We start from the raw sequence: 27,427 nt of genomic DNA, 5'->3' as shown, positions 1-27,427 counted from the left end.
TGCTACTCTCGAACCATTCCCCACACAGACTTGGACCTCACTATTCTTTGGTGTCCTCCTGTTTGTTAAACCCTGCAAAGAATTTGTAATGTGTATAGGTGAGCCTGAGTCTAACCAGTAAGAGTGAGATGCTATATTAACAAAATTAACTTCTAGAGAAAAGACAGAATTTGGAAAAGACTCACCCTTCTTTATCATCCAAGCCTTGAAACCACTGCAGTCTCTCTTCATGTGCCCTATTTTCTTGCAAAAATAGCACTTAAACTTAAAAGGTTTCTCAGCTTTATGTTCTGCAGGTTTGCCAGGTACTTTAGTGGTGGTAGTCTTCTTCGCCTTAAGTTGGTTCTTTTTCTTCCATTTAGGCTTCTCAACTAGGTTTACTGCAGTAGCTGGTCTGCCTTCTTTTCTGATCCTCTCTTCCTTTACTACACATATCAAAATTAACTTGTTCAAGTCCCAGTTAGACTCTTGGGCATGGTAGGAGGTTCTCAGGTTACTGTAGGTGTTAGGCAATGACTGGAGTGCCACATGCACAACCTGAGAGTCTTTAACTCCCATGTCTAAATCCCTCAGCCTCGAGTTGAGGTCAATCAGCTCCATAATGTGCTCCCTCACACTTCCTTTTCCTGAAAATTCCAGCTCATTAAATCTTTTGGATAGCCTAGCAGTGTCAGCTTTGTCACTCTCCTGATACTTATCTCCTATGGCTTCTAGGAAATCCATGGCAAGCTCTGGCTCAATGATCGAGCCCCTAACTGTGTCAGACATAGAGGTTCTTATCACATTTTTGGCTTTCCTGTTGGCGCTATGCCACTCCTTATAATATTTTCTATCTTCTTCTGTGCTCTCAGTGTCTAGCTCTAATGGCTGTTCCTCAATCAAGCAAAGATCCATGTTTTGATGCATAGACAGATAAAATTCAACTTGGTTTCTCCACTTCTTATAATTCCATCCATTAAGCAACTGAATTTGGCCTATAGTGACCACATTTAGACCTAAAAACACAGAAAAATAAAGAAAATAAGATTTTTGCAGTAAAACTTTTATCTGTGTGTTAATCTTTAAAACAAAATCATGTATTTGAATAACATAACCAAAATAAAACAAAAGACATAAAATTCAAGGGGTTTTTTGCACCAACAGTGTCTGAAGACTTGGGTGACTGACAATATGATAGCCGAACTTTAAAAGTTATCAAAATGATACCCAGACTCAATTTTTCGTATCTCCGGCATACCTGCAGTCATTTTCCGTCACAGCGCCGTCAATTTTGACCACATGCGAGACACGTAAGTCGCATAATGAGGGCAACAAAGTCTTTTCCCCTCTATTAAATCCTAAATGAATAAATTCAAAATTAAAAATAAAAACTGAATTTTTTTTTACTTTGTTTATTTATTAACCAAAGATCCCAATCGGTGGGGAGAGGTTTTTTGCGTTTTCTTTGTCGACTCGCTGACTGCGAGTGTGGATCGGGTTGGGTTGCCGCAGCGGTGGATCGGGTTGCCGCAGCGGTGGTCGGGTTGGTCTCGAACGCCCAAAACTGGGGCTGAGAAGACCGGAACTGGGCGAGGGACGAACATGAGTTCCGGCAAGTCGAAGTTGAACTGCGGCGAGGAGGGGAAAGAGGTTATCTTTTTTGAACCCATGACGCCGGCTTCGGGTCTTTTAGGGAATAGTGAGGCGGCTACTGACCTGGTGGTCTTCGTTTGTCAAGTCGCGAAGTGAGGAAGAAGAATTGAAGGGGAGAAGCTTCATGGATTTCCAGCGAGCTTTCCAGATTTCGGCCTTTTCGAGACCTTCAACCGGTGGCCGTAGCTTCCTCTTGACGTCGTGGACGTCCTTGTGGTGTCGGATTGTCCCAACACCGAAGCATGAGTGAGAACCGAAGGAGAGATGGTGTAGGGATTTCACGGTGGGTTTTCTTCCTTTTCCGGCGACCTTCGATTTCAACTAAGATATCAAAATTGGTCTACTTGTCGAGCTCTACATGCTTCTGCACTTGAATTTCAGTTTGGTTGAGATTTGGAGAAATTGGGATTTTTGCAGGTTCGGCCACCGTGTGTGGCTACTGTGCACGTCTGTGATTTAGTCTATTTTGGTCATTTCCCATAGCTTTGATCACTTCTACTAGCATAATTAACCGAAATTGAAAAAGTGGGCAAAACGTTGCCTACTGCTACAGAGCTCAAGTTTTTATGAGTATGAGATATTCCTTTTCTCTCGATCTTCTTTATCATTTCGAATATGTGTTTTTCTATCTACCTTTGCTGCTCCATCCATCGGAAGAACCCAGACTAATGGTTTTGTTAATTATTGGTAGTTTTTGTTGTACTATGGCAGTATGGCTTGATTTGGTCTATGCGTTTTGATGGATATTAGTCATTAATTGACAATTGCCAGTGCCATATCTTCCTAGTTTTTTTCTCATTTAGAGAGATGGAGAACCCAGAAAACTAACTTCCTTTCTCTAAATAGATGGAGATCTCAGAGAGATGTTACGAGGATGATAATTAAATAGATGGATAATTGAAAAGGTTTATGGATTGGATTACATATGGACATACCAGTAGAATTGAAGGCCAAGCTAACTGAAGTCAGCCGGAAAGGTTCGGAGATAGATAGCAAACAATGAACTTCGAGGCTCGAGAAGTGCCCTTCGAAGAGATGGAGAGAGAATTTAAGGAATTGAGTATTCTTAAAAAATAAAAAATAAAAAAATAATAATAATAATAATAATAATAAATAAAGAAAAAGAAATTGAGGGCAAATCGGACTTTTTAGCCTCATTTAACGAGTCACGTGCTACGCACATGATTAGATTGACGGAGACGTGACAGAAGTTGACACCAGGTACGACGTTGATACGAAAAATTGAGTCTGGGTATCATTTTGATAACTTTTAAAGTTCGGGTATCATATTGTCAGTCACCTGAGTCTCCAGACACTGTTGGTGCAAAAAACCCAAATTCAAGAGCAGTCATGAGCTTTAAAATTAGGCAGATACATGATTAGTTTTCCATAAAACCCCATAACTGAATTAATATCAAGTAACACCTTTGTGGCATAAAACTCAACATTCTAAAGTTCTAAATCACCATACTGCATTTTACAAAAATCAGTCATTCCTTGAACTAGTCAAGATCTTTGGACAAGAAAAGCTTCAAGGTATTTAAATAGATAGTTGTGATTACATATGATGCTGTTCTGCATTCAAATTTACACAGTGAACATCTTCTTTGGAAGACAAAATATAAGTGCAATTTTAAATGCAGTAACACAAGTTTCAGTTTTGTTAATACTCAAATTTTGAAAAACGACAGTGAAGATTTGCTTTGTGCAAAATAATCAATATAATTTTCCAAGAATCACAAAACTAGAATTAATAACCATATGCTCAGTTTCTGTATGAACTTATTAATTTATGCTATGATAATAACAATACTGCAGATTTTAATGTTGGGAGATATATTTCTAGTTGTTAACTAAAAAACCATAGCATACTTAAAACAAACAATACTCAATCAAAATCATCAAATCATACCATCACAGTAACCATACAATTTCCAAAACCAAAACTTCATATCACACGATTACAATAAGGCATTCAACCATATATGCAGAATTCCTTCAATATGCATGATCAAGCATTCCAAATATGATTATGACAACCCTTTCCATATGCTAAACAGTAATCCATATGACAACCCTTTCCATATGCAGAAATTGAAATACAAGTTCTGGGATTTCCAATGAACATACCTTGGCCTCTGCTACAGCGCTGCAACAATTATTTTGTAGCAGAAGCAAAAGAAAATAAGCAGCAATTTCAACCCTTTCCACATGATCCAATTTATTCTAAAAGGTGTCTTGAATCCCATAACTGAGAATTCATCTCAATAAGCCCTATCAATCCGATCCCTAAAGCACAATGTGACCGTTATGTTCTAACGGTAATATTCTTTAAATAATATAAATTATGTACTCGGGTTTGGGCTTATTTAATGAATTGGATTAGTACTAAAACCGGGTTAAAAACACTTAAGGCCTGCTTTAGTCTAAATAGAAAATATATTTTATTTTCCAGAAAATAGTTTCTTCACAGTATGGTTTTTTGAATCAAAACAAAACGCATGATATGTGTTTTATGAAATTCCTAAGCTCTGATACCAATTGTTAAATCTACATGATGCAACAAACAACATACATCAACCACAAGACCATATCATACAACACATATACAATATCAATTAAACCAGCTGCACAACATCCACATAGAAACTGCAGAATAGCTTTCCTAGACGAACTAGGACTCCACCTGGATCATTGACGCTCTGGATCCCTGCAGAAACAACTTGACCAAAGTTAGACATCTTGAGCAACTAGAATGAGGATGAATAGCAGTAGCAGAACTCGAGAAGAAAGTCTTCTGTATGTCAACACCAAATGCTTCAGAATGGGGCTGAACTGTATGCTAACACCGGTGATGAATACAGGGACTTTGCTCCCTATTTATATTGGCCAAACCCACGAGTTGGACTCATCCCATAAGGAGTCCAACATTGCTTCATGTTTATCTAGATAGGAGACTTAGAATCTATCACAAATACTTAATGTAATACAGGTTGATTACTAATGAGTTTCTTACTTCTATTGAGAGATATACACCTCAATAGATAACCAGAATTAGAGTTATATTCATGTACTTCTTGTTATTTACATAGGATCAAATCAATTGGTTTTATCTCAACGTGATTCAGATGATGTTAAGTCCACATATTCTAACAACCGCCACCACCATCAGCATTGTTGCTGGCAACCGTCTCAAATGTTTTGGCAACAATGGGTGGCTGCTCATGCCGCGGAACACTCATGCTTCTAAGCACTTGGGTAGTTGGCTGCAGCTCCCAACGACTAGGAATTATTAGTGATTGTGGCTCCGTTTCGAGGTAGATTTGTCCAGCATCAATAGATGTGCGTGAAACTTCACGGTCCTCCCGCAATAAACCATCTTGGTTTGACTTGTAGAGATTGAATCGGATGTGAAGCATGGATGATGGTGCTGGAGTGCATCTTTTTGACTCAATTTCAGTATAATAAGAATGCTGGTATACGTTCACCGAAGGATTAGTGTCGTCGGGTTCATAGGAAAACTGATCTGCATTATCGTGAGGCATTGGATTTCGGCACAAAGGACACTTATGATCAGTCTCCAGCCACCGGAAAATGCAATTTCCATGAAAAATGTGTAAGCAGGGCAAGCGAATAGCTATAACACCTTTCTCAAATACGTCCATGCAAATACCGCATGATCTATCAAGTCTCACTTTCTCCAACTCATTCTCCATGACTGACCTGGTTGCAGGCTTAGGCTTAGGCTCAGTAACATCATATATATCCACATGGATAAAATTAGCGTCTTTAGGCATTGCAGTAAGCTAATTGAATATTTTGGCAACAGTATTTCGATCGATGCTCCTCTTGTGCAAGAGGCATGATGCTTTCAAGAACCTCCGTGATCCTGTTCTTCGTAAACTTAAGCTTCCCATGCCCCGAAAAGTACATCTTCATCTTTGAGAAACCAAGAGCGAGCCCAATGCCGCAAAAGTCCACATCAGTTTCAGGAGTTGGGAGGAGGGCTGAAGAAGTGAGCATTAGCTCTGAGGATTGGTGCAGAGCTAGCAATTAATGGTGATGCCCATTAGGTGTTTGATGAAATGTGTCAACACAAATACAAAAAATAACCACCCACACAAGGGTTCTTCCATTTTGTGTGGGAAAACCTTCAAAAACCTTGCAGTATTATCCTCTCAGTATTCAAACAAGGTAACCATGTTAATGTCCACATTAAAGCTGTGAGAGATTTCGATACTCCAAATTCTAGTTGGTGATGTCATTTCCTTGGAGACTGCAGAAAGAAATTCCAGCTGATACGGAATAAACCATGTTATTTGAAATTGTAGTTGGTGATGATGCCATGCTTCATTTCGTTACTAGTTCATGCATGAAGCATGACAGAAGTGACTGACAATAGCCGGAATTTGTTCTTGCTTTTCTGTGTCTAAAATTGCTGATGCATATTTTAGGATGCATGCTACATTGGCCGGTGGAAACCAATTGTGATACCAGTGAACCTCATTTCATGTCCTCAACAAACTAGTCTCATGGATAGGTTGATGCAGGTTTCAGAGATGCTTTCTAGTTCTCAAGGTCTTGTTAGTTTGTTGGATACTAAACATAATTGCTGGAAATACAAAAGATGGGAAAGGAAATAACGAGCATAATTTCAGCAAGACAATGGTGATGACATGGTACACCCCCTGGTTGGGTTGTAGCAGTTAATTTGCTGTGGTAGTAAAGCCTGAAGTTCCACAAGAGAGATATCGGTTGTGACTCTTACTCTTGTTTTTTCCATGAGAGAAATGGGGGCTGATGGCAACAATCTGCCGTCAGACTATGGGCTCAACCACAACAACTATACCAATGAAATAGGCGCAAGTGGTAGTCTATACAAGGTCTATCTTGGATTCATCAGAAATTGAAATCTCAGCAATCCCACTGAGAAAATGGTGAAGAATTACAGCATTCTCCATGTTAGGCCTATTTGAAGGAGAAATGATGTGGAATTATAATGAAGAGGAAGGCAGACAAGTTCATTTAAAAGTAACTGCAGAGATGATACTTGTAATGTTCACGAGTTACAGTAATGCTGCTAGGCTTGGTAAAGATCTGGATGACAATGATATTGAAACTTGAGCAGATTATTCAAGGTATAGCAGTCATGTAAAGATGAAACAGGAGGGAAGAAAGAAGTTTGATTATATCCAAAAAAAAGAAGAAAGAAGTTTGAAGACATGATCACTGGCAACAATGTTTAAACTCAAACCCGTTAGGCTCCAAATGTGGGACATTCCAGGCTCTTAGGGAACACTTGGTACAAGAGTGAAAGAATGCCTGCAATTTTGGAAACACCACAAAAGAAAATGGAGAAGGTTGGAAAAATGTGAAATGGGAGTACCCTCTACATTTGACAAGCTTCTAATGCTGCAATGCTTGATCGGGAAGGGTTGACTACATAGTTGAAGTAGTGACTGGCGATGGTATTGAATGTTGCCAAATAGAGGTGCGGAAGAAGTGTGTATAATGACATCCTTAAGTTCATCCAAATGTTCCTGCCAAAATAAATGTTGCTGCTATTGCCATCAACATAGTTGCAGCCGTTTCAGCAGGTATACTGCTCAAACTATAAGTTGTCTGATTGGTTAATTGATCCAATTTCGTTTGCCTATATAGTTTTTATTTTCAGTACAATCATATGTTGCTATGATTTACAGTCATATTATTGCATTTGAGTTCAAAATAACATCTCTTTCAATCAGCTACCAAAGTGTAATTTGTTTATCTAATAAAAGGTTGTTAAAGCAGTCATGGTCATTAATAAACTATAGTTTACTATGTTTTGGTCTCTGTTTTCTTTTAGTACATCTAATCAAATTCCCATTGCTTAGAGATATTCAATATATTAACAAACTACTGAACAACTTACATGTACCATATAAGTTTACATTACATTGTTCTACAATACAAATGGTGGTTGTCTATTAATACTAAAAAATTAATAAGAAATTATTTAATAAAAGAATGAAAATAATATCATCTGTTAAGACAAAAACTATCCAACACTGCATGATGGTTATCCGGCCAGTTTATTTCAAACAGAATGCTTATTTTTTCTTCATCTTCAGATAGCTGAATATGGGTTTCTCTGGAACAGGTATACACTTGATTAGCCAACCAATTGGCCAAGAGATGACTGCAATCCCAATGCATACACCCCATTGTCCCCAATTCAACCTCTCTGTATCTGCAAATTTCTTGAGAACCTCCACCATCACAACCTGAAGAACAATTGTCACCGCAATGATCCCCATAAACAACTTGTTGGTGTGTATTCCCTTGAAGACATTCTTCTTCTCTAGCTTTCTTGCATTGAACTCATTAAAGATCTGGCAAAGCACAAAAGTGTTGAAGATCAATGTGTCCTTTACCTTATCACTGACACCGAAGATTGCTTTGCCTCTGAATTGCAAGATCAAGAGAACAGTTATCTGGTACAGTGCTTGAGGCAAGAGGTTCCTCCACATGATGTTTGTGATGAGAGGCGCTGTTCTTCCCACTGGTGGCTTCTCCATAAGTTCTCTTGTTGGTTTTTCGGTGGCTAGAGCAAGAGCTCCAAGTGTGTCCATGATCAAGTTCACCCACAATAACTGAACTGCTGTTAATGGGACTTGACCTGCTGAAACTGCTGCTACAAAGTTGATCACAAGAGCTGCAACATTGACAGTGAGCTGGAATTGGATGAACTTCTGGATATTATTGTACACGCATCTTCCCCACATCAAAACTGTAGCAACTGAAGCAAAGTTATCATCCATGATCACAATATCCGAGCTTTCCTTGGCAACTTCTGTTCCTTGAATCCCCATAGAAAGTCCTATATCAGCTTCTTTCAGTGCCGGTGCATCATTGGTGCCGTCCCCGGTAACTGCAACTACATGACCTTTCTGTTTCAAGCATTGCACCATTAGAAGCTTATCAAAAGGAGAAGACCTTGCCATCACACAAATTTTGTCAACTTTCTCCAGTCTCTCTTCTGGCGTGTAGTTGCGGAATTCCACACCTTCAATCACTGCTCCGAACATATCCTGACTAGCCCCGAGTATCCCACATTCAGTAGCTATGGCTTTTGCGGTGAAAACATTGTCGCCAGTAATCATTTTGACGTTCACCCCTGCATATTGACATTCTTCAACTGCTTTCTTCACACCTGGACGGCATGGATCCTTAAGACCCACAAGTCCCAAAAGGGTTAATCCATCTTCCTTTAACACAAATTTCTGGTCTGCATTTAGTCGCTCTTCTGCTGGAACTTGTTTATGTGCAAACGCTATGCATCTGAGGCTACTAGCTGCCATACCTTGAATAATATGCTCAAACTTCCTTTTTTCATTCTCATCCATATCCTTAACAAGTCCAGATGCATTGTAGTAACTTGTGCACATTGCTAGTATCATCTCTGCTGCTCCTTTCCAGTGTACATGGCTGGAGTTATCTGCCTTTCTCTTCACCAGAACTCCACTTTGTTTGTTCTTCGAATTAAAGGCTTCGACGTGGAGAATGCTACAAGTCTCCACCACTTTCTCCATATCCATCTTTGACCCATGTACCGCCCATGAAAGAATGGCTTTTTCAGTTGGACTGCCAGAGATCTCAACTTCGGAATCCAAGCTAGGCCTGTACACACTACCAGTTGTATTGAGAGCAACCCCTTCTTGGATCAAGTCGAGAACATAAGGAGAAATAGATGAATAAGTTTCTTCTTCCACAGATTCTTTCCCCAACCAAAACTTAGTCACCTTCATCTGGTTCATGGTCAGAGTACCTGTTTTGTCGGTACAAATTGTTGTAGCAGATCCCATGGTCTCACAAGCAGAGAGCTTCCGCACCATTGCGTTATCGACCATCATTCTCTTCATGGAATAAGCAAGAGTGAGAGTCACAGCTAATGGTAGACCTTCTGGAATTGCCACCACAACAATTGTAACGGCAGCTGCTACAATCCCAATGACGGCATTTATTATGTCATCAGATTTTGTCTTGCTGCCATTGTACTCTTTGTTTCCATTCTCATCCTCTGTATTCCCTGTGAAGTATCGGACCAACATGACTACAAGAACAAAGAAAGCAACTGCCAGACCAACTTTACCTATGGACGAAGTTAGCTTGTCTAAACGTGCTTGCAGAGGTGTCTTTTCATTGTTGTCTTGGCTGATTTGGCTCATCATTTCACCCCAGTTCGTGTTCATCCCTACTGATGTGACAAGCATCCGGCCATAACCATCAGCGATTTTAGTCCCAGAGAACAAGAAAGGATTCTCAGTGACAGTTACCTCAACATGGTCGCTCTCCCCTGTCATGCTTGATTCATCTACTGATAGAGAATGGCCATCTAGAAGCAATCCATCTGCTGGTACTTGATCTCCAATATTCAAGCAGATGACATCACCAACCACAATTTCAAATATTGAAATCTGTTGGCGCCTCCCATTTCTCACGGCCTCAATTTGGAGATTGCTACTGACCTTGGACAATTTGTCAAATTGTCTGCTCTGTCTGTAGTTGCTAATGGCTGAAACAGAAATGACCAGAATGACCGCAAGACAAATGCTTCCACCATCAATCCAACCTTCTTTTAACCCATGCTCTTTGATACCAAAACCAAGAGAGAGTGCAGCACAGCCTAAAAGAATGAGAATTGTGATGTCTTTGAAGGCTTCCCACACAAAATGAAGGAATCCTTGCGTTGGCGGTTTCTTGTATGTGTTGGAACCAAATGCTTGATGTCTGCGCGCAGTGTCTTCAGTATCATCACCATTGATTCCATGCACTGCATCAGTTTTGAGAGCTGATGCTACTTCTTCAACCCCTCCAAGCTCCAAGAGCTCTTTGAGATTTTTCTCCTTCACAAGCTCAGTGAGGCTTTTTTGATCTGCTTTGAATCCATTAATGGCTGGGACCAAGGCTGGCTCGACTCTAACAATGGAGTAAGAGAGTGTGCGAGATATGAATGTGGAGTTGGTATGTTTGTGAAGAGTAGAAGGTCGTAAAGAGAGGAAGGCTCTAGAGCAATAGATGGTAATGAAAGCAGAATGCCATTTTCTTTTGCTCATGCCGAGACTACTTCTCGGAACATCAAGAATCAACCCAATATTGCTTCCCACTTTTTCATGCAGGGTACTGAAGGTTGACCTACTCATGCTCTTTAACTGCAAGGTGTATTAAAGAAACTATTCGGATCAAATCGATTGCCAGCAAAGAACTATTGACAAGTCGAAGATGGGTTGTGTAACAATTGAGTTGAGAATGCTCAAGTGTGCAAAAGGATATCTCGCACGTAGTATTGGAAGAATGCAATAAAATCGCAAAGCTAATGTTTGTACGTACATCACCTTGCATGCTAAAGCCCTACTTATAGAAAGTAAATGTTTACTACTTTACTTGGAATGAAAACTTCTCTGCGCGTCTGCAGCATTTTCCAGGAAAGATAGGCAATAAAGAAGATGAAGGAAGAGAAGTAATCACAAATGATTTGTAATTGTGTTCTGTGCTGGTTTCTCACTGTAGTCGGTTGCCGAAATAGGAATTTTATTCATGCAAGGAATAGATGAAAACGCGTTCGCCGGTTATTTTAAATACCGACTGAGTATATTTCTTAATTAACGACCAAGAAAGAATGTGTGATCGATGAATGTACATCTTAATCTGTTTGAGCGATCGACTTCGATCAGAAGATTTCTACAAATTTAGTTCTTCTTTTATTTTATTTATTATTTTTATTTTTATTTGTAGTAGAACAAAAATTATAAACAAAATTGACCCAAAATGGTCCAAGGCACAATAAATTGACATTTGCCCAAATAAATCAAATGAAAACTGATATTTGACTAAGATCTTTTCCCACTCATTCATATTCGGATGAAATCCTTACGTGAGAATTTTTATTTTTATTTTTATTTTTCATTTTTCATTTTTTGCTTACAAAACCAACAGGACAAACTTTAATCTTGGAATATTAAGAGACTTGGGTTAGAGTTTTCGTATGTATATGCTACAAAAGATAAAGATGTTAACAAATTGATTTTAATTTGGTCTAATCCAAATCCCTTTGGAGAATATTACTATTTAATTTCTTCAAAAGATTAACATTACTTAATTAATTCAGATTCTTAGCAAACAAGAATCATAATGAAGTGGTCAATAAGTTTTGACAGAAAAAGTCAAGTTGTGACTCATGAACATTCTAGCATACAACACAAGGCAACGAAATAAATAGCATGGTAATTTCATACCGGAGCTTTACCTTAACAATGTTGGAAAAACCCAAGCAAGCTAGGGCTACCCACTCATTGGTACGTACGTTCAGGAAGCTCACCTAGTTTTTCAAAGTTTGGATTATGACTTTGTTTCCTCCTTCACGTTTTACAACCTGGCCGCGCATTGGTTGTCCGACTCTAAGACTCGAGGTTGTACCATCCACTATCCGGTCATGATAATGAAATCATCTCTCTGGACCAGAAGGAAAAAAATAAAGAAAGGAAGATACATGAAAGAAACTTCATGACTGTTACGTACATGCTTTATCGATCATAACTTACAGGACTGGACATGGATGGATGAATTACTTGTCCAATTCTTTAACAAGTCTTCAACAACTTCCACCTGAAAGGTATAGCGCGCCGGCAATAGAATAGTTGGTCGATAAAGTACGGTGTAAACTACTCTTATTTACAAGTTGCCATTCGTCTGTAACACTCTTATCCCCTGCCACCTGTATGTTTGCTGAGCCTTCACCTACGCTCTATCGACAGAGACAGAAAGAGAGAGCGAGGAGGGCCTCATCTTTTGGGTTTTGGTTATTTGCTCGACACGGAGAGAGATAGAGCGAAGTAAACAGGGGAAGAAAGGAGAGAAGAACAGGCCTTCCCTTCAAAATAAGCGATCGAAACCCTCACTCCCCAAAGCTTAATTTCACTGCAAATCACCCATCTATTTTTTTTTTTTTTTTTCTGGATTGATTGATTGATTGGGAATTGGGCTTTCAGTGTCCATCGCTAGGGTGGAGTTTGCCATTGGAGGCTTCATCGTGGACACCAAGGTGTTCTATTGGCCAAGAAAGGTCTTTTGCTATGGATTTCTGGTATTTGTGTAGATTTGGATCCTTCTCAGCTTTGCGGATTAAAATTTTTCGGTGAAGGATTGGATTTGGGTTTATGTTTTGGTGATTGGATATTTTGGTTCTTTGGCTTTTTCTTTCTCTAAATTTTCCTAAACGATGTGTATTGATATTTTTGCAGTGTGCTTAGCTTTGCTGATTGAAGAAGATGAATGGGAAAATGAGCTCTTCGTCAGCTTCAGAAGGTATTCTAACTGGGAACTTTGTTGCTTCCTTCTATTTCAAGCTTTTAGTGATATCTATCGCTCTCTATGAACAGTAACATGCCATATTGATTTTTTTTTTTTACCCCTTTTTGTTTCTTAATTACGACACTGCCATTCAACATTCTGAGGGTGATAAGAGAGACCGGGAGAGATGTCTTCTGGGTAGGCCTGGGCACGGGCCGGGACCACATGTCATTTTGCTAGGCCCGGGACCAAGCCCGTTTTATTCTGGCCGGGCTCAAATAAAGTTTTCCAGGTATAGGGACCGTGAAGGCCCGGACCGTAAATGAACGGGCCGATCCTGCCGGGTTTTAGGGCCCAAAAGTCCAATTTTGACATTCTTCATTTTCCCCACAATTTCATCAAGGTTTCAAATTTTCTGGGTCTAAAAGAAGAGAATAACATCATACAAATCAGTGTCACAAACTAAGATACAAAATGAAGAGAATAACATCCAAGCTTCATAGCTACTTCAAAGTCACAAAGTACAAATTAACAAATGAAGTTTCAAAGTTTAAATTCAAACGTATGAATGAAGAACTGAAGAAGTAAGTTTCCAACTTCAAAAGTTCAAAGTTTAAATAAAACCAACTGAAGAACTGAAGTAATAATCAAATTACAGACCAAATGAAGTTCCAAACCAAATAGGCAAATAAATTATTTCTGACCAAGTAAACAATAATGTTTGAAACCAAATTAATTTGCTTCCAAAACTTCAGCTGCTGCCATCAAATGGTGTCCAGCAAACCATGTTCATCCTACAACCATTTCACATTATGCAGATCACATTATTAGTCCAATAGGCACGGATACAGATCACATTATTAGTCAACCATCTCACATCATTATGCAGACTTATTAAACAAAAGGGCAAATACAACAATAACAAATTGTCAAATAGATGCCCACATGAAAGTGACAGAGCAAAAGCTCAAAACAAAAGCTCAGAAACAAGAAAAACATAGAAACAACCAAAAGTAAATATAAATATCAGTACATTCCATCGTTTAGGAAGAAGAAAAACTCATTTTGTTGAAACCATAACTCAAGTAAAATCAAAATGAGATTTGAATACAAATATGATAGGCACGGATCCTAAGACTTGTGCATGAAGTCCACAAGTTAGCAGAAGAAACTAACCATATGCAAATGTAACATGGACAGCAGGAATCACCAATAAAACTACTTCTAGCCTCCATCTAAGCACAAAAAACTTTCTTTCTTGTTTTTTAAAATTGAATGTCAAATTTTACTCAAAGCTTAGGACATCTCAGGAACAAGGAGAACTCAAGAACTCTCAATATACCACAACAAACAACTTACTAACTTAGTGAAACTGACCAGGGACACGTGTAGAACCCACTATTAAATCACAGAGGTGCAGCAAGTGTTTGTAAACAACTTACATAAAGAAGATCAACACCAGGTGATTCAAGATTTGGAACTAGAGTTGCCAAGTCCTGCAAAATAAAGGATGCTCATTCAATGCTTCACTAACACAAAAACTGAGGATTTACAATGGGAGTAGATAACACACATAAAGTAGAATACCTTAGAAGGCCACTTAGAAGCCCTCAGACAGGTTGGAAGCCACCACCAACTTGCCACCACCAGCTGCTTCGGGTTCCATTGCCAAAGACCTGAAGTGATGAAGAGAGGCTTCGAAATGGAAAACTAAAGGGATTGGGTTTCGAGTTACTGAGTTAGTAATCCAAGAAGGCCAGAAGGGATTGAAGGCTAGGGATTGCAGGGTTTCTGGAAATCAAGAAAACTAGGTACTTGTTCGAATTCGAAATCGGGTAAGCTATGAATCGATTGAGGGCTAAGGAATTGAGTTAGTAATCGAAGAAGGTCAGGAATCGAAGAACTCGAAGGCTGTAGATGCTAGAGATTGCTGGGTTTCTGGAAATTGGGAAAACTCAGTTCTCGAAATCGCGAATGCTAGGAAATTCTAGGAATCGATTGCTGGGTTCGAACTGTTAGGAATCGAAATCGCGAATGCTGGGTTTCTGAAACGAAGGGTGCAGATGGCACTATGCCAGATTAAGGCTGCGATTTTGGGAAAGGGTCGGGGTTGCAGAAGAAGGCTGTGATTTTTTGAATGTTGACTGAAGTCAAGGGTCTTAGTTAAGACAGTATACTAAGGAATGTAGGGTTATATTTGTCGAGCTTTTCTTCGGGCTTTCAGGCTTATCAATATCAGGGCCCGGGACCGGACCGTTTAAACACAAATGGTCCGGGTTTTTTTTTTTTTTTTGTGTATTTTTTTCCTCAAAGCCGGCCCGGACCTAAAGGTCCGGATCGATTCGGTCTGGGTTTTCAGGGCTTTCGGGCTAAAATGCCCAGGCCTACTTCTGGGTCTTTTACGAGAGGAGGAGGTCTTCAGCGAGATTACAGAAAGCAGAAAAGGGATGTGAGAGGTCTTCTGCGAGACACATGCACAGAAAGGAGAAGAGGGAAATTCACATCGCGAGACTGATCGGAGAGAGAAGGAGAAGAGGGAGACGAGAAGAAGAAGAAGAGGAATCTAGGTAATTGGGTGTTGATCTGAAGTACCTGGCTTTTATGTGTTTTAATTCGTGTTTTTCTTCTGGGTTTTGTGGTTTATTGCTTGGTTGCATGGTTTTTGTGGTTTTGGGTTTTCGATTTTGACGTTCACCCCTGCATATTGGCAATCTTCAACTGCTTTTCTCACACCTGGACGACATGGATCTTTAAGGTCCACAAGTCCCAATAGGGTCAATCCATCTTCGTTTAGCAAAACTTTCTGGTCTGCATTTAGTTGCTCCTCTGCTGGAACTTGTTTATGTGCAAATGCTATGCATCTGAGACTGCTAGCTGCCATACCTTGAATAATATGCTCAAAGTTCCTTTTTTCATTCTCATCCATATCCTTAACAACTCCAGTGGCGTTGTAGTAACTTTTGCACATTAATTGCTAGTATCATCTCTGCTGCTCCTTTCCAGTGTACATGGATTGAGTTATCTGCCTTTCTCTTCACCAGAACTCCGCTTTGTTTCTTTTTCGAATTAAAGGCTTCGACGTGGAGAATGCTACAACTCTTCACCACTTTCTCCATATCCGTATTCGACCCATGTACTGCCCACGAAAGAATAGCCTTTTCAGTTGGACTGCCAGAGGTCTCAATTTTGGAATCCAAGCTAGGCCTGTACAGTTGTGTTGAGAGAAACCCCTTCTTGGATCAAGTTGAGAACGTAAGGAGAAATAGATGAATAAGCTTCTTCTTCCACAGATTCTTTCCCCAACCAAAACTTGGTTACCTTCATCTGGTTTATGGTCAGAGTACCTGTTTTGTCGGTACAAATTGTTGTAGCAGATCTCATGGTCTCACAAGCAGAGAGCTTCCGGACCATTGCATTATCAACCATCATTCTCTTCATGGAATAAGCAAAAGTGATAGTCACAGCTAATGGTAGACCTTCTGGAATTGCCACCTCAACAATTGTAACTGCAGCTGCTACAATCCCAAAGACGGCGTTTATTATGCCATCAGATTTTGTCTTGCTGCCACTGTATTCTTTGTTTCCATTCTCATCCTCTGTATTCCCTGTGAAGTACTGGACCAACATGACTACAAGAACAAAGAAAGCAACTGCCAAACCACCTTTACCCATCGACGATGATAGCTTGTCTACACGTGCTTGCAGAGGTGTCTTTTCACTGGTGTCTTGGCTGATTTGGCTCATCATTTCACCCCAGTTCGTGTTCATCCCAACTGACGTGACAAGCATGCGACCATAACCATTAGCGATTTTAGTCCCATAGAACAAGAAAGGATTCTCCGTGACCCTTATCTCAACATGGTCACTCTCCCCTGTCATGCTTGATTCATCTACTGATAAAGAGTGGCCATCTAAAAGCAATCCATCTGCTGGAACTTGATCTCCAATTTTCAAGCAGATGACGTCACCGACCACAATTTCGAATATTGAAATCAGTTGGCGCCTTCCATTTCTCACAGCCTCAATCTGGAGATTGTTGCTGACGAAACTGCTTGTCAAACTGTCTGCTCTGTCTGTAGTTGCTTATGGCTGAAACAGAAATGACCAGAATGACCGCGAGACAAATGCTTCCACCATCAATCCAACCTTCTTTCAATCCATGCTCTTTGATGCTGAAACCAAGTGAAAGCGCAGCACATTCCAAGAGGATTAGGATCGTGAGGTCTTTGAAGGCTTCCCACACAAAATGGAGGAATCCTTGCGTTGGCGGTTTCTTGTATGTGTTGGAACCAAATGCTTCATGCCTGGAGGCGATGTCGACATCATCACCATTAATTCCGTGCACTGCGTCAGTTTTGAGAGCTGATGCCACTTCTTCAACCCCTCCCAGCTTCAGAAGCTGGTTGAGATTTTTCTCCTTCACTAGCTGAGTGAGGCTTTTTTTGATCAGCTTTGAAGCCGTTAATGGCTGGCACCGAAGCTAGTTGAGATTTTTCTCCTTCACTACTGCTGGGAACATCAAGCAGCAACTCAATGCTCCCAAATTTTACATGCAGGCTGGTAGCTTTGGACATGCTTTGTGCAAGTAGCAAATTACGTACTGGATTATTGGAAGAGAAAACGATGCTCACCACGTAAAACTTGAGAAAACGTTTCTAGGATTATTGTAAAGTTTTTAGAATGCAACACTAGAATGCAGAATATTGGATAAGCTGTTGTTTCCTTGATCTCATAGCCCATGGTATTTATAAGCTGGACCAAGTGACCAACTAGTCAGCGACGTCTTTTGTGTTTTTGAGTAAAGCGATCGATGCTCGTTGAAAATGAGTAGTCTTACCCTCGTTGTAGTTTCCTGTCCTGTATTTCCCGTATGAACTATGAATCGATCGATGGTCGTTTGCAAATGAGTAGTCTTACCTTCCTTGTAATTTCATGTCCTTTATTTTCCATGCACGTTTGCAAATGAGTAGTCTTACCTTCCTTGTAATTTCCTGTCCTTTATTTCCCGTATGAATACCCCACGATTCCTTGTTACCTTGTGACCGAAATTATCATCAATAGTTTAATCTTCGACGTCATAATGACCAGGAAACTAAATTACTTGTCCTTGAAGAGTATAAAAGAAATCGTTTTAATAACGCTCACTGCAGGCATTGGCCCCCAGTCCCCCACGACATTTACTCGTTAGTGAGGAATCTGTTTTCTTTGCCTGATTGGGACACCATTCCAACCGCCAAAAGGGTCAAACACTGGGTCCCTAAGGCCCAGTGAGGGCTGGTGCCGTCAGTGACTTTTTGTAGCTTTGTGATACCAGCATCATCGATTGATACGAATGTGTTTTGAACTTATAGAAAAATTGGATCGGCGCAAGCATCCACCAATGCTATGTCAAGATTGGATTTTAGCCCAAAAGCGGTTAATGCTTGAGTAGAAAACGGATTTGTGAATCTATGATTTTGCTTTCATTTGAGGATTTCTTGTCACACTTTAAAACTTCATTCAAGTGAAAATCTTTGTGTATGAAAGTCAGTAGTCTCAATTAAATGATTAATAGAGATGCCAATTTTGGCCCACATATATTAAACAAAGAAACATATAATTTCTCTATATAGATATTATAGATATTGATCAATTCTGTGAACATTAGTTTAGTTTTTTTTTTATTATTACAGTTTGCTGGTTAGTTCATTTGCTATATCATAGATGATTTAATTTAAAAAATTTCTTTTCTGCATGGAAATTTTATTTGTTTTGCTTTTTGAGTATGTATGGATATTTGCTTTTTGATGAGTATTCATATAATATGTTAGCGACATTTGAACACGAGAATATTGACATTCATTAAAGTTTTTATACTGTATTTGAAAAAAAATTCCCCCCCCCCCCTCCTCATTATCTATCTTGTATTTCCTATATGAACTATGAATCGAATAGATGCAGTTGAACCGTTTAAGTATTGAAGATGGTGGCCCATTAAATTTAGGGAAAATTTCATGAATGGTACCCAAAGTAAGGCCCACTATGCATTTCAGTACATCAAGTTCCAAAATATAAACTTTGGTACATGAGGTTTCAAAACCGACCCAGTATACATACACGATGTTAATGGCGCCGTTAATTTGGTGCCAGCTGTCGTATTTCAAGGGGTAAAATGGTCTCTCCTTCCTTCCATCTCTCCCCTCCTTCTCTTGCTTTTGGACTCTCCCGATCCGACCAATCCCGACCCGCCATGGCCGTGGCCTCCGCCTCCCCGGACAGGATCCAAGTCAAGCCGCAGCAGCAGCAACACCACGTCATCGAGCCCTCGCCGTTCAGATTCTCCACCGACCCCGACGCTGCCTCGTACTCGCCGCTCGTCTCCTGCTCCGCCGACACACCTGATCGCATTGATCCTTCGTTTGCTTCTCCCAACGCTGATCAGGTCCTCCCAATCTTCTTCTTCTTCTTAATTCACTGTGAATGGGTGCCGAAGGTTCAGTTCCATGTCTGCTACTACTCCCTTAACAACACCTGTGTTCCAAACAACGGTCTCATTTTCACAAAGCACAATCGTAAAAATAAAGAGAGAAATATGTTGTGGCATTGATGCTGTGCATTATAGATAGAGGAATCAAAGTACCACAACTCAACTCCCCACTCACAGCAATTGCATTAAGTAATTCTGTTCAATAGTGGGTAATGACACCAGATCCAATTTATGAAGCACCAGATTCAATTTATGAAGCACCAGATTTTGATCTAGAATCATGACCCCTATGCGTTCTGTGGCTTCACTTCTTCCTCTCCTTATCTCCTTCATAGCCACTCTCATATCCATCACCGCTTGGATCTCTTTTCCTTCTTATTTTCGTTGTCACCGATCACCACGCCTCCGGCTTCAGAAGCAGTGACAACGGCGGTCTGGGCGACGAAGTGGCAGAGGCTGGGGCCGTCTCGGATGAGAAGAGAGAGGAAACACGTTGACAAATGAAAAACCAATTTTGCCCTTCATTATGTGCGTAATGGCACGCGGATTGACGGAGTCATTGACGTCGTGTACGTATATTGGGTTAAGTTTCATATTTGAGGTACCAAAGTTTATATTTTGGAACTTGATGTACTGAAATGCATAGTGGGCCTTACTTTGGGTACCATTCATGAAATTTTCCCTTAAATTTATATCGCCATCGGTGAATAGGACGTGTTATAGTCTGACCATATGCAGGCGCGCCTCTAAATGATGGCGAAGATTAAACCATTGATGATAATTTCATTCTAGCTAGCTCCTACATGGCTACGTACCCACAATTCCTTTTGTCTGGCAAAATGACAAGGGTAGAAAACTAGAAATATCACTACTAGTCTACTACACCATAATATGACACGTTTGATTTTATGGACTTCCTCTCTTTTTTTTTTCTTTTTTTTAAAAAAAGAATTATGGACCAGGAAACTAAATTACTTGTACCTCAAGAGTATAAAAGAAATCGTTTTAATAACGCTCACTGTAGGCATGGGCCCCACGACATTTACTTGTTAGTGAGGTATATGTTTTTATTAGGGCTGTTACTCAGTCGGTTCGAATCCGTTGTATTACAAACTTCAAAAACCAAAGATTTCGGTTTCAAAATTGAGCTACCAATTACCAACCAAAATTTTCGATTTTTAATGATATCTACCAAATTCTGTATTTCGGTATTACCAACTTTAGAACAGCTAATTCTTTGCAATATAAATTAGAATGAGGAATACTAGGTTTTTCAATTTTATAGTCATAAACTTTGTATTCATCAAGTTATTATAGCCTTCTTTTGTACATATGACATCAAGTACTTTTAGCCATTTTCAATTAAGCTATGTCATTTAACCATCTTTGATAACGTTACTCAAAACACATGTACTATTAATGTAGTATATATAGTAATGTTGATACTATTATGAAAATTTTTATGTTTATTTCTTAATATACATGTATGTGTATTGAAAACTGGACTATATAAAGTTAATATTTAGATAACCGGTAGATTCGGTATTTACCAAAATCAAACCAACTTTTTCGGTACTTTTCGATTTCGATTTTATCGGTCTCGGTTACTAAAAAGTCGGCTTACCAAACCTAAAACATCGGTTGGTATTCGGTCGGTTTGGTAATTGCCAAACCAAGTGGCAGCCCTAGCTAGTTTTTATGCCTGATTGGGACACCATTCCAACCGCCAAATAAGGTCAAATATTTAGTGACATTTTTTTTTTTGTTGGGGTATGACGGCGAAGATTAAACCATTGATGATAATTTCATTCTAGCTAGACAGAAGGAATTGTGGTGTATTATGACAGCGAGAAAACCATTGACGATAATAATACCCCACAATTCCTTGTGTCTAGCTAGAATGAAATTATCATCAATACTTAAAAGGTTCAACTGCATATCTATTCGATTCATAGTTCATACGGGAAATACAGGACATGAAATTACCAGGAAGGTAAGACTACTTATTAGCAACGAGCATCGATCGATTCATAGTTCATACGGGAAATACAGGACAGGAAATTACGAGGAAGGTAAGACTACTCATTTGCAAAGAGCATCGATCGCTTTTACTTAAAAACACAAAAGACAAAGAAAAACACGTCGCTGACCAATGGCGGATCCAGGATTGGAACCTTGGACGGGCTAGACTTCTTAAACAAAAAAAAAATATTTATATATATATATATTATGGAGAATCTCAACGGTGCGAGAGAATTTTATTAATTTTAAAAAAAAGGTATACCTAGTCAGGGGCGACGTAGTGAGCCTTACCCCTCAAATGTATATCTATACAAAACTAAAAAACAAAATCAACAACAAATAAACGTGCAATGCAATACAAGAGGTACTTCCATCCTGCACAAAATTAAACAAAGCAGCTCCTTGATCAGTTCATCAGTTAAAGTATTAAACAAAATGAAAGCCAACATTATCTTTCTTGTCACACCCAAATGAAGACCCCAAATTTCAACCCAAATCCAAGCATTCAAGCCAATGAAAACACAAAGTTAGAATCGTAAAGCTTTGATTCACTAAGAAACTTTCAACATCAGTACATCACCCATTCCAAATACCCAGTTCAATCTTAAAAAGGAGAAAGCTGAAATGGGTAAAGCCGTAAAGCACCCCAAACACCACTAAAAGTGAAAAAGTTTCTATTTTTGATCATGCATACCCAAATCCACACACTAACTTTCAACCCCAAAATCCAATAACCCAGAAAAGCCACAATCTTTCAGTCTCAATCACACATTCACATACCTAATTTGACTACCGCAGGCAATCCTCTATAAATCAGACTATCAGAGCCCTAATTTCAACAAAATCCCCAATTTTACTGAATCAAATCAGTAACGAATCGGTTTGATTAAAAGGAACTAGATTCAGAAATCAGAATCAGATAGCGAGCTGCGACTCTATTAATCATTTAATTGAGACTACTGACTTTCATACACAAAGATTTTCACTTGAATGAAGTTTTAAAGTGTGACAAGAAATCCTTAAATGAAAGCAAAATCATAGATTCACAAATCCGTTTTCTCCTCAAGCATTAACCGCTTTTGGGCTAAAATCCAATCTTGACATAGCATTGGTGGATGCTTGCGCCGATCCAATTTTTCTATAAGTTCAAAACACATTCGTATCAATCGATGATGCTGGTATCACAAAGCTACAAAAAGTCACTGACGGCACCAGCCCTCACTGGGCCTTAGGGACCCAGTGTTTGACCCTTTTGGCGGTTGAAATGGTGTCCCAATCAGGCAAAGAAAACAGATTCCTCACTAACGAGTAAATGTCGTGGGGGACTGGGGGCCAATGCCTGCAGTGAGCGTTATTAAAACGATTTCTTTTATACTCTTCAAGGACAAGTAATTTAGTTTCCTGGTCATTATGACGTCGAAGATTAAACTATTGATGATAATTTCGGTCACAAGGTGACAAGGAATCGTGGGGTATTCATACGGGAAATAAAGGACAGGAAATTACAAGGAAGGTAAGACTACTCATTTGCAAACGTGCATGGAAAATAAAGGACATGAAATTACAAGGAAGGTAAGACTACTCATTTGCAAACGAGCATCGATCGATTCATAGTTCATACGGGAAATACAGGACAGGAAACTACAACGAGGGTAAGACTACTCATTTTCAACGAGCATCGATCGCTTTACTTAAAAACACAAAAGACGTCGCTGACTAGTTGGTCACTTGGTCCAGCTTATAAATACCATGGGCTATGAGATCAAGGAAACAACAGCTTATCCAATATTCTGCATTCTAGTGTTGCATTCTAAAAACTTTACAATAATCCTAGAAACGTTTTCTCAAGTTTTACGTGGTGAGCATCGTTTTGATTTCGAAAGCTAGAGATTATATAGGGCAAGAATGATTAATGCAGTAACAATTTGCCAATAGCAATTAAGCTTTGTAACTTATGTAACATAAATGAATATAATGAAATTGATTAGGAAGAATCAAATAACGAATGAACCAATATAATTGCAGAGTTAATTTGACCAAATGAATGGTATATGAATAATCCAAACTGATGAAATCTTTGTATCAATCACAATCAAATAGAGTTAATGACTATTATTATATGCAAATAACGGTTGAAAGGAGGTTTAAAAAATAGCAGATATTTTGAAATATTCTAATGAAATTCCAACAATCCCCCGCTATTTCAAAATACCAAGATTCCAAGGAAAGCGTACGATAAGGAATACCAAAAGAAGGTGAGAATCAATGCATTAGAACTGGTGTCTTTAAGACTAAGAACCAGCCATAGGATTAAATTGGTCGTGACCCACGAAACCTTGGTGAAAATAAAATTTTCTTTGAACCAAAATTTCTAATTGTGAATCAGACAACTAACTATGCACACTAACTCTCGGATCAAGCTGTTCGAAGCGGGGTGGCGCGAATAGGCTATGCGCCCTACCTGGATATTCATGAATGCTCTAAAGAGTATGCTTTGCTCTCATAGGAAGTGGTCCCACTTCCACATCCATATAGGTAAATCCATCAAGTGTGTACTGCAAACAAACACACCACCCAAATGTTTGGGCTATGGAACTCATTAAGAACATTTGTTCAACCTTACACCTTGCAGTTCAAGCACTATTTATTTACACCATAGGGAGGGACCATCAATAGTTTTATTTGATAGTACACCACTGACCAAGAAATGACTTGTTCTTATCCATATGAACCTACTTCATGGGATCTCCAATCACATAGGTTAGGTTACCATCACTCTTGATCTTTTTCTATAGCCATAAGCCCCATCCCCCTCAATGTATTAACCACTAGCTTTTGGCCTTTAATCTAGTGGTTTTGTCCGAGTATTGGCCAAAATCAACTCTGACCTACAAAGACAATAAGTAATCTTCATTGGATGCTTAGTTATCCAATCTCATTTAAATATAATAGTCTATTTTTTCTTGTTTTTCCTTGACCCCTACAATTTTGAGTCTGTTTGAATTAGCCTAAGGTCATATATATGGACAAGATAATTTCAAGCCATATATATTTAGGCAACGAATCTTTGCAGGTCAAGGACTAGAGAATTTAATAGGCAACATTATTTATCCAATTTCATGACCTCAGATACTTTTGTCAACCCCACATTTGTAGCCATCAAATGTCTCTTTATTTTAGATCACAATTAAATTTGATCATGGAGGTACATTGAATGTCCATTCTCTCAAGCATAAATCGAAGGCAGCAATCAATGAGATAATTTTTCAGGACATCAGCGTAAGGGACAGTATCGAGGCGTCAATGAATGAAGAGTGCATATATTTATTTGATTTGAGGCAACATTGACAGATCGAAAGGCAACGAATATTTGAAAGGCAACATACTGAGCTAATCATCTGAGCAAATACTGGAGTAAGCAACAATATATAATTGTGGTAATAATATTGACACCTTCAATGGCTACGCAACCATGTTTAGAGACTTGTTGTCTCGGCAACACATCCGGAAGGACTGATAATATATAATCAGGCAATTGTTTTCTTGGTAACCAAATTCTGAAAGCAACCATGTTCATTACCATTTAAATATTAAGGCAACCCTTATAACTTGTAACCTGTTTAAGGACACCTAGTTTGTGTGTCTGGCCCAAACTCTGATTATTTATCTGAATTGTAATAGGGTTAGTCTTACCGATATCTACGGAGATATTTCAAACATTGTAAGATTCAGTTACTTTATAAAACCCAGATTCTTTTCTTGTAATCCTCTATATAAAGAGGCCCCTATTATCAATGAAAGCACAACTCAATTTTCTCCCAATTTTAGTTTTTCTAAAACACGTTATCAGCACGAAGCCGTAACCTTAAAACCCTAGATTCATAAACTCAAAACCCGAACTTTCACAACCGCACACCTTGAAGCCCTTGATCCTAAGAGTCCAGAACCGGTAACGGAACCACCAGAACAGGCCAGAAAGTCCCCGCACCGGCCACCGAAATTTCTGAACCGGTCTTGTTAGCCTCGCTTCAGCCTTTTGCAGAGCCCCTACACAGCTTCGCACGCTAACCCCTGCAGCCTTGCAAGCCTGCAGCCCAGTGTTAGCCTTGCTTCGCCTCGACAGCGCAGCGCCCCGTGCGCGCTAGCCTAGCCCAGTCCCGTGTTGGCAAGTAGATAGCCTCGCTAGCGCCTATATATGCCATCATTGCCTGGCCTTACTCAGCGCCCACATAAGCACGCCTATGCATGTTGCCCCCCTGCATGCACGCACACACAGCTCACAGAAGGTTAGCTTTGCTACCAGCCAAGTTCCAGCCAGTAGCCAGTGACGCCGAGGAAAGTTTATCAAGCCAGTGACGCCAACACCTCCTTACATAAAACTTGTTGACTAGTGAGTCTTCGTTAGAAAGCGTGATGAGAAAAAGAGATTGAATACTTGCCTCATGGTGCAAGGCTTCTCACAAATGCCCTAAAATCGACTACGAGGAGACATATTCTTCCTATTGGATGTCATTATGCTCCCCTACCTTGTCATTTTGGTAGCTTCCGAATAACTAAATATGCAACTTATGAATATGATCACTACGTATCTTTATGGAGATCTAGATACAGAATATACGTGAAGGTTCTTGATGGACTTCATTTACTCAAGTCAAGTGGCTCTAGACCATGGAACGCGTTTTCAATGAGGTTGAAACGCTCACTAAGTGATTTCTTGATTGGAGAGGGATATGTCAATGATGAAATATGCACGCGTGTTTCCATGACAAGTTTCAGAATCTATTATGGTTCATGTTGATGACATGAACTTTATTGGAAGCTCTTAAGGAGTTAAGGGAAATCGCTGAACACTTGAAATCCGAGTTTGATATGAAAGATCTTGGGAGAACAAGGTCCTGTCTCAGTTTGGAACCTCAGCACTATGTTGATGGTATCATGATTCATCAATCGGCTTATACCTAAAAGATGCTTAGGTGCTTTAATAAAGACAAAGCTAAGCCTTCATGATCTCCGTTGTTTTGAGCCTAAAGAAAAAAGGATCAGTTTCATCCTAAAGATGATGACGAAGACGTACTAGAAGCAGATGTGCCCCACCTAAGTGCAATAGGTGCATTATTATACTTAGCTTAATGCTCAGATATTTCATTTGCAGTGAACTTGTTGGCTAGATATAGCTCTAAAACAATGCGACGCCATTGGACTGGTGTTAAAGATATCTTTCGATCTTAATATGTACGATTGATATGGGCTTGTTCTATCCTTAGTCCCTACAGAGAGATGATGGATTCGAACTGTTTTAGCTGTCTCGGGAAGGGTCTGATCCTGCTAAATCACAGGAAGGGTCCCCTAGCTTCCTTACTGGCAGAACAACACATTTTACTAATGGCTACCAGCACTCCCGATACCAATAATGACGATCAGCCCCACGAGGTAGCGACCCGCGAGGTCCAGCGCAAGCTTGAATTCTTGAGCCTGAATACCGAGGCGCGCTCAGTCATGACTACAAATGCAACCACCGCACTAGAGATTGCGATGCACGACCTCATGGAGACACGTGCACAGGCCAAAACAGAGCACACAGCCGCCGCAGCAGCTCGCCGAGAGATTGAGAACATAACAAACCAGAATCGCATCCTTCGAGAGGCACTCCAGCGGCGAGTAACGAACAATGAGGCATTAGACAGGACCCGTCAGCAAGAGACCCCGATACCGACCATTGGTGGTGTCCCGACACCTGGGGCAGTCCTCACCATGGACCCGGGTACTGGCCTCGCTGGCACATTTGTGTCGCCAACAGCAGAAGGTTCTGGAAGCCTCGCGGGGCCCACTCCAGGCAGCACCAACACAGGACCACAAGTGATTTATTTGAACTCCCCTATTTTCCCCAATCAGTTAGGCACATCGCCACCACCACAGCCAGTACCTGATGGAGCGTCGGGCACAAATACAGCTGCAGCCACCAATATACGTCCACCC

General features: G+C 39.8%; 1 protein-coding gene and 1 pseudogene across 1 annotated transcript; both read right to left on the bottom strand.

Moving 5' to 3' along the window:
* Positions 1–7,546: 7,546 nt before the first annotated feature.
* Positions 7,547–11,349, bottom strand: LOC133713174 (putative calcium-transporting ATPase 13, plasma membrane-type). Its single transcript, XM_062139286.1, has one exon. It carries the CDS (start codon positions 10,815–10,817, stop codon positions 7,725–7,727), a length of 3,093 nt encoding a protein of 1,030 aa, XP_061995270.1. The 5' UTR covers positions 10,818–11,349; the 3' UTR covers positions 7,547–7,724.
* A 2,450-nt stretch (positions 11,350–13,799) lies between these two features.
* Positions 13,800–17,913, bottom strand: LOC133711904 (calcium-transporting ATPase 12, plasma membrane-type-like; annotated as a pseudogene).
* Positions 17,914–27,427: the final 9,514 nt, after the last annotated feature.

This window comes from Rosa rugosa, chromosome 5 (genome assembly GCF_958449725.1).
Source record: "Rosa rugosa chromosome 5, drRosRugo1.1, whole genome shotgun sequence".
NCBI lineage: Eukaryota > Viridiplantae > Streptophyta > Magnoliopsida > Rosales > Rosaceae > Rosa > Rosa rugosa.
The sequence above is the reverse complement of the archived record's forward strand: the minus strand, read 5'-3'. Positions and strand labels throughout refer to the sequence as shown.

Excerpts from the sequence above, each read along its gene's own strand:
- LOC133713174 (XM_062139286.1), bottom strand. The coding sequence starts at position 10,817 with ATGAGTAGGTCAACCTTCAGTACCCTGCATGAAAAAGTGGGAAGCAAT.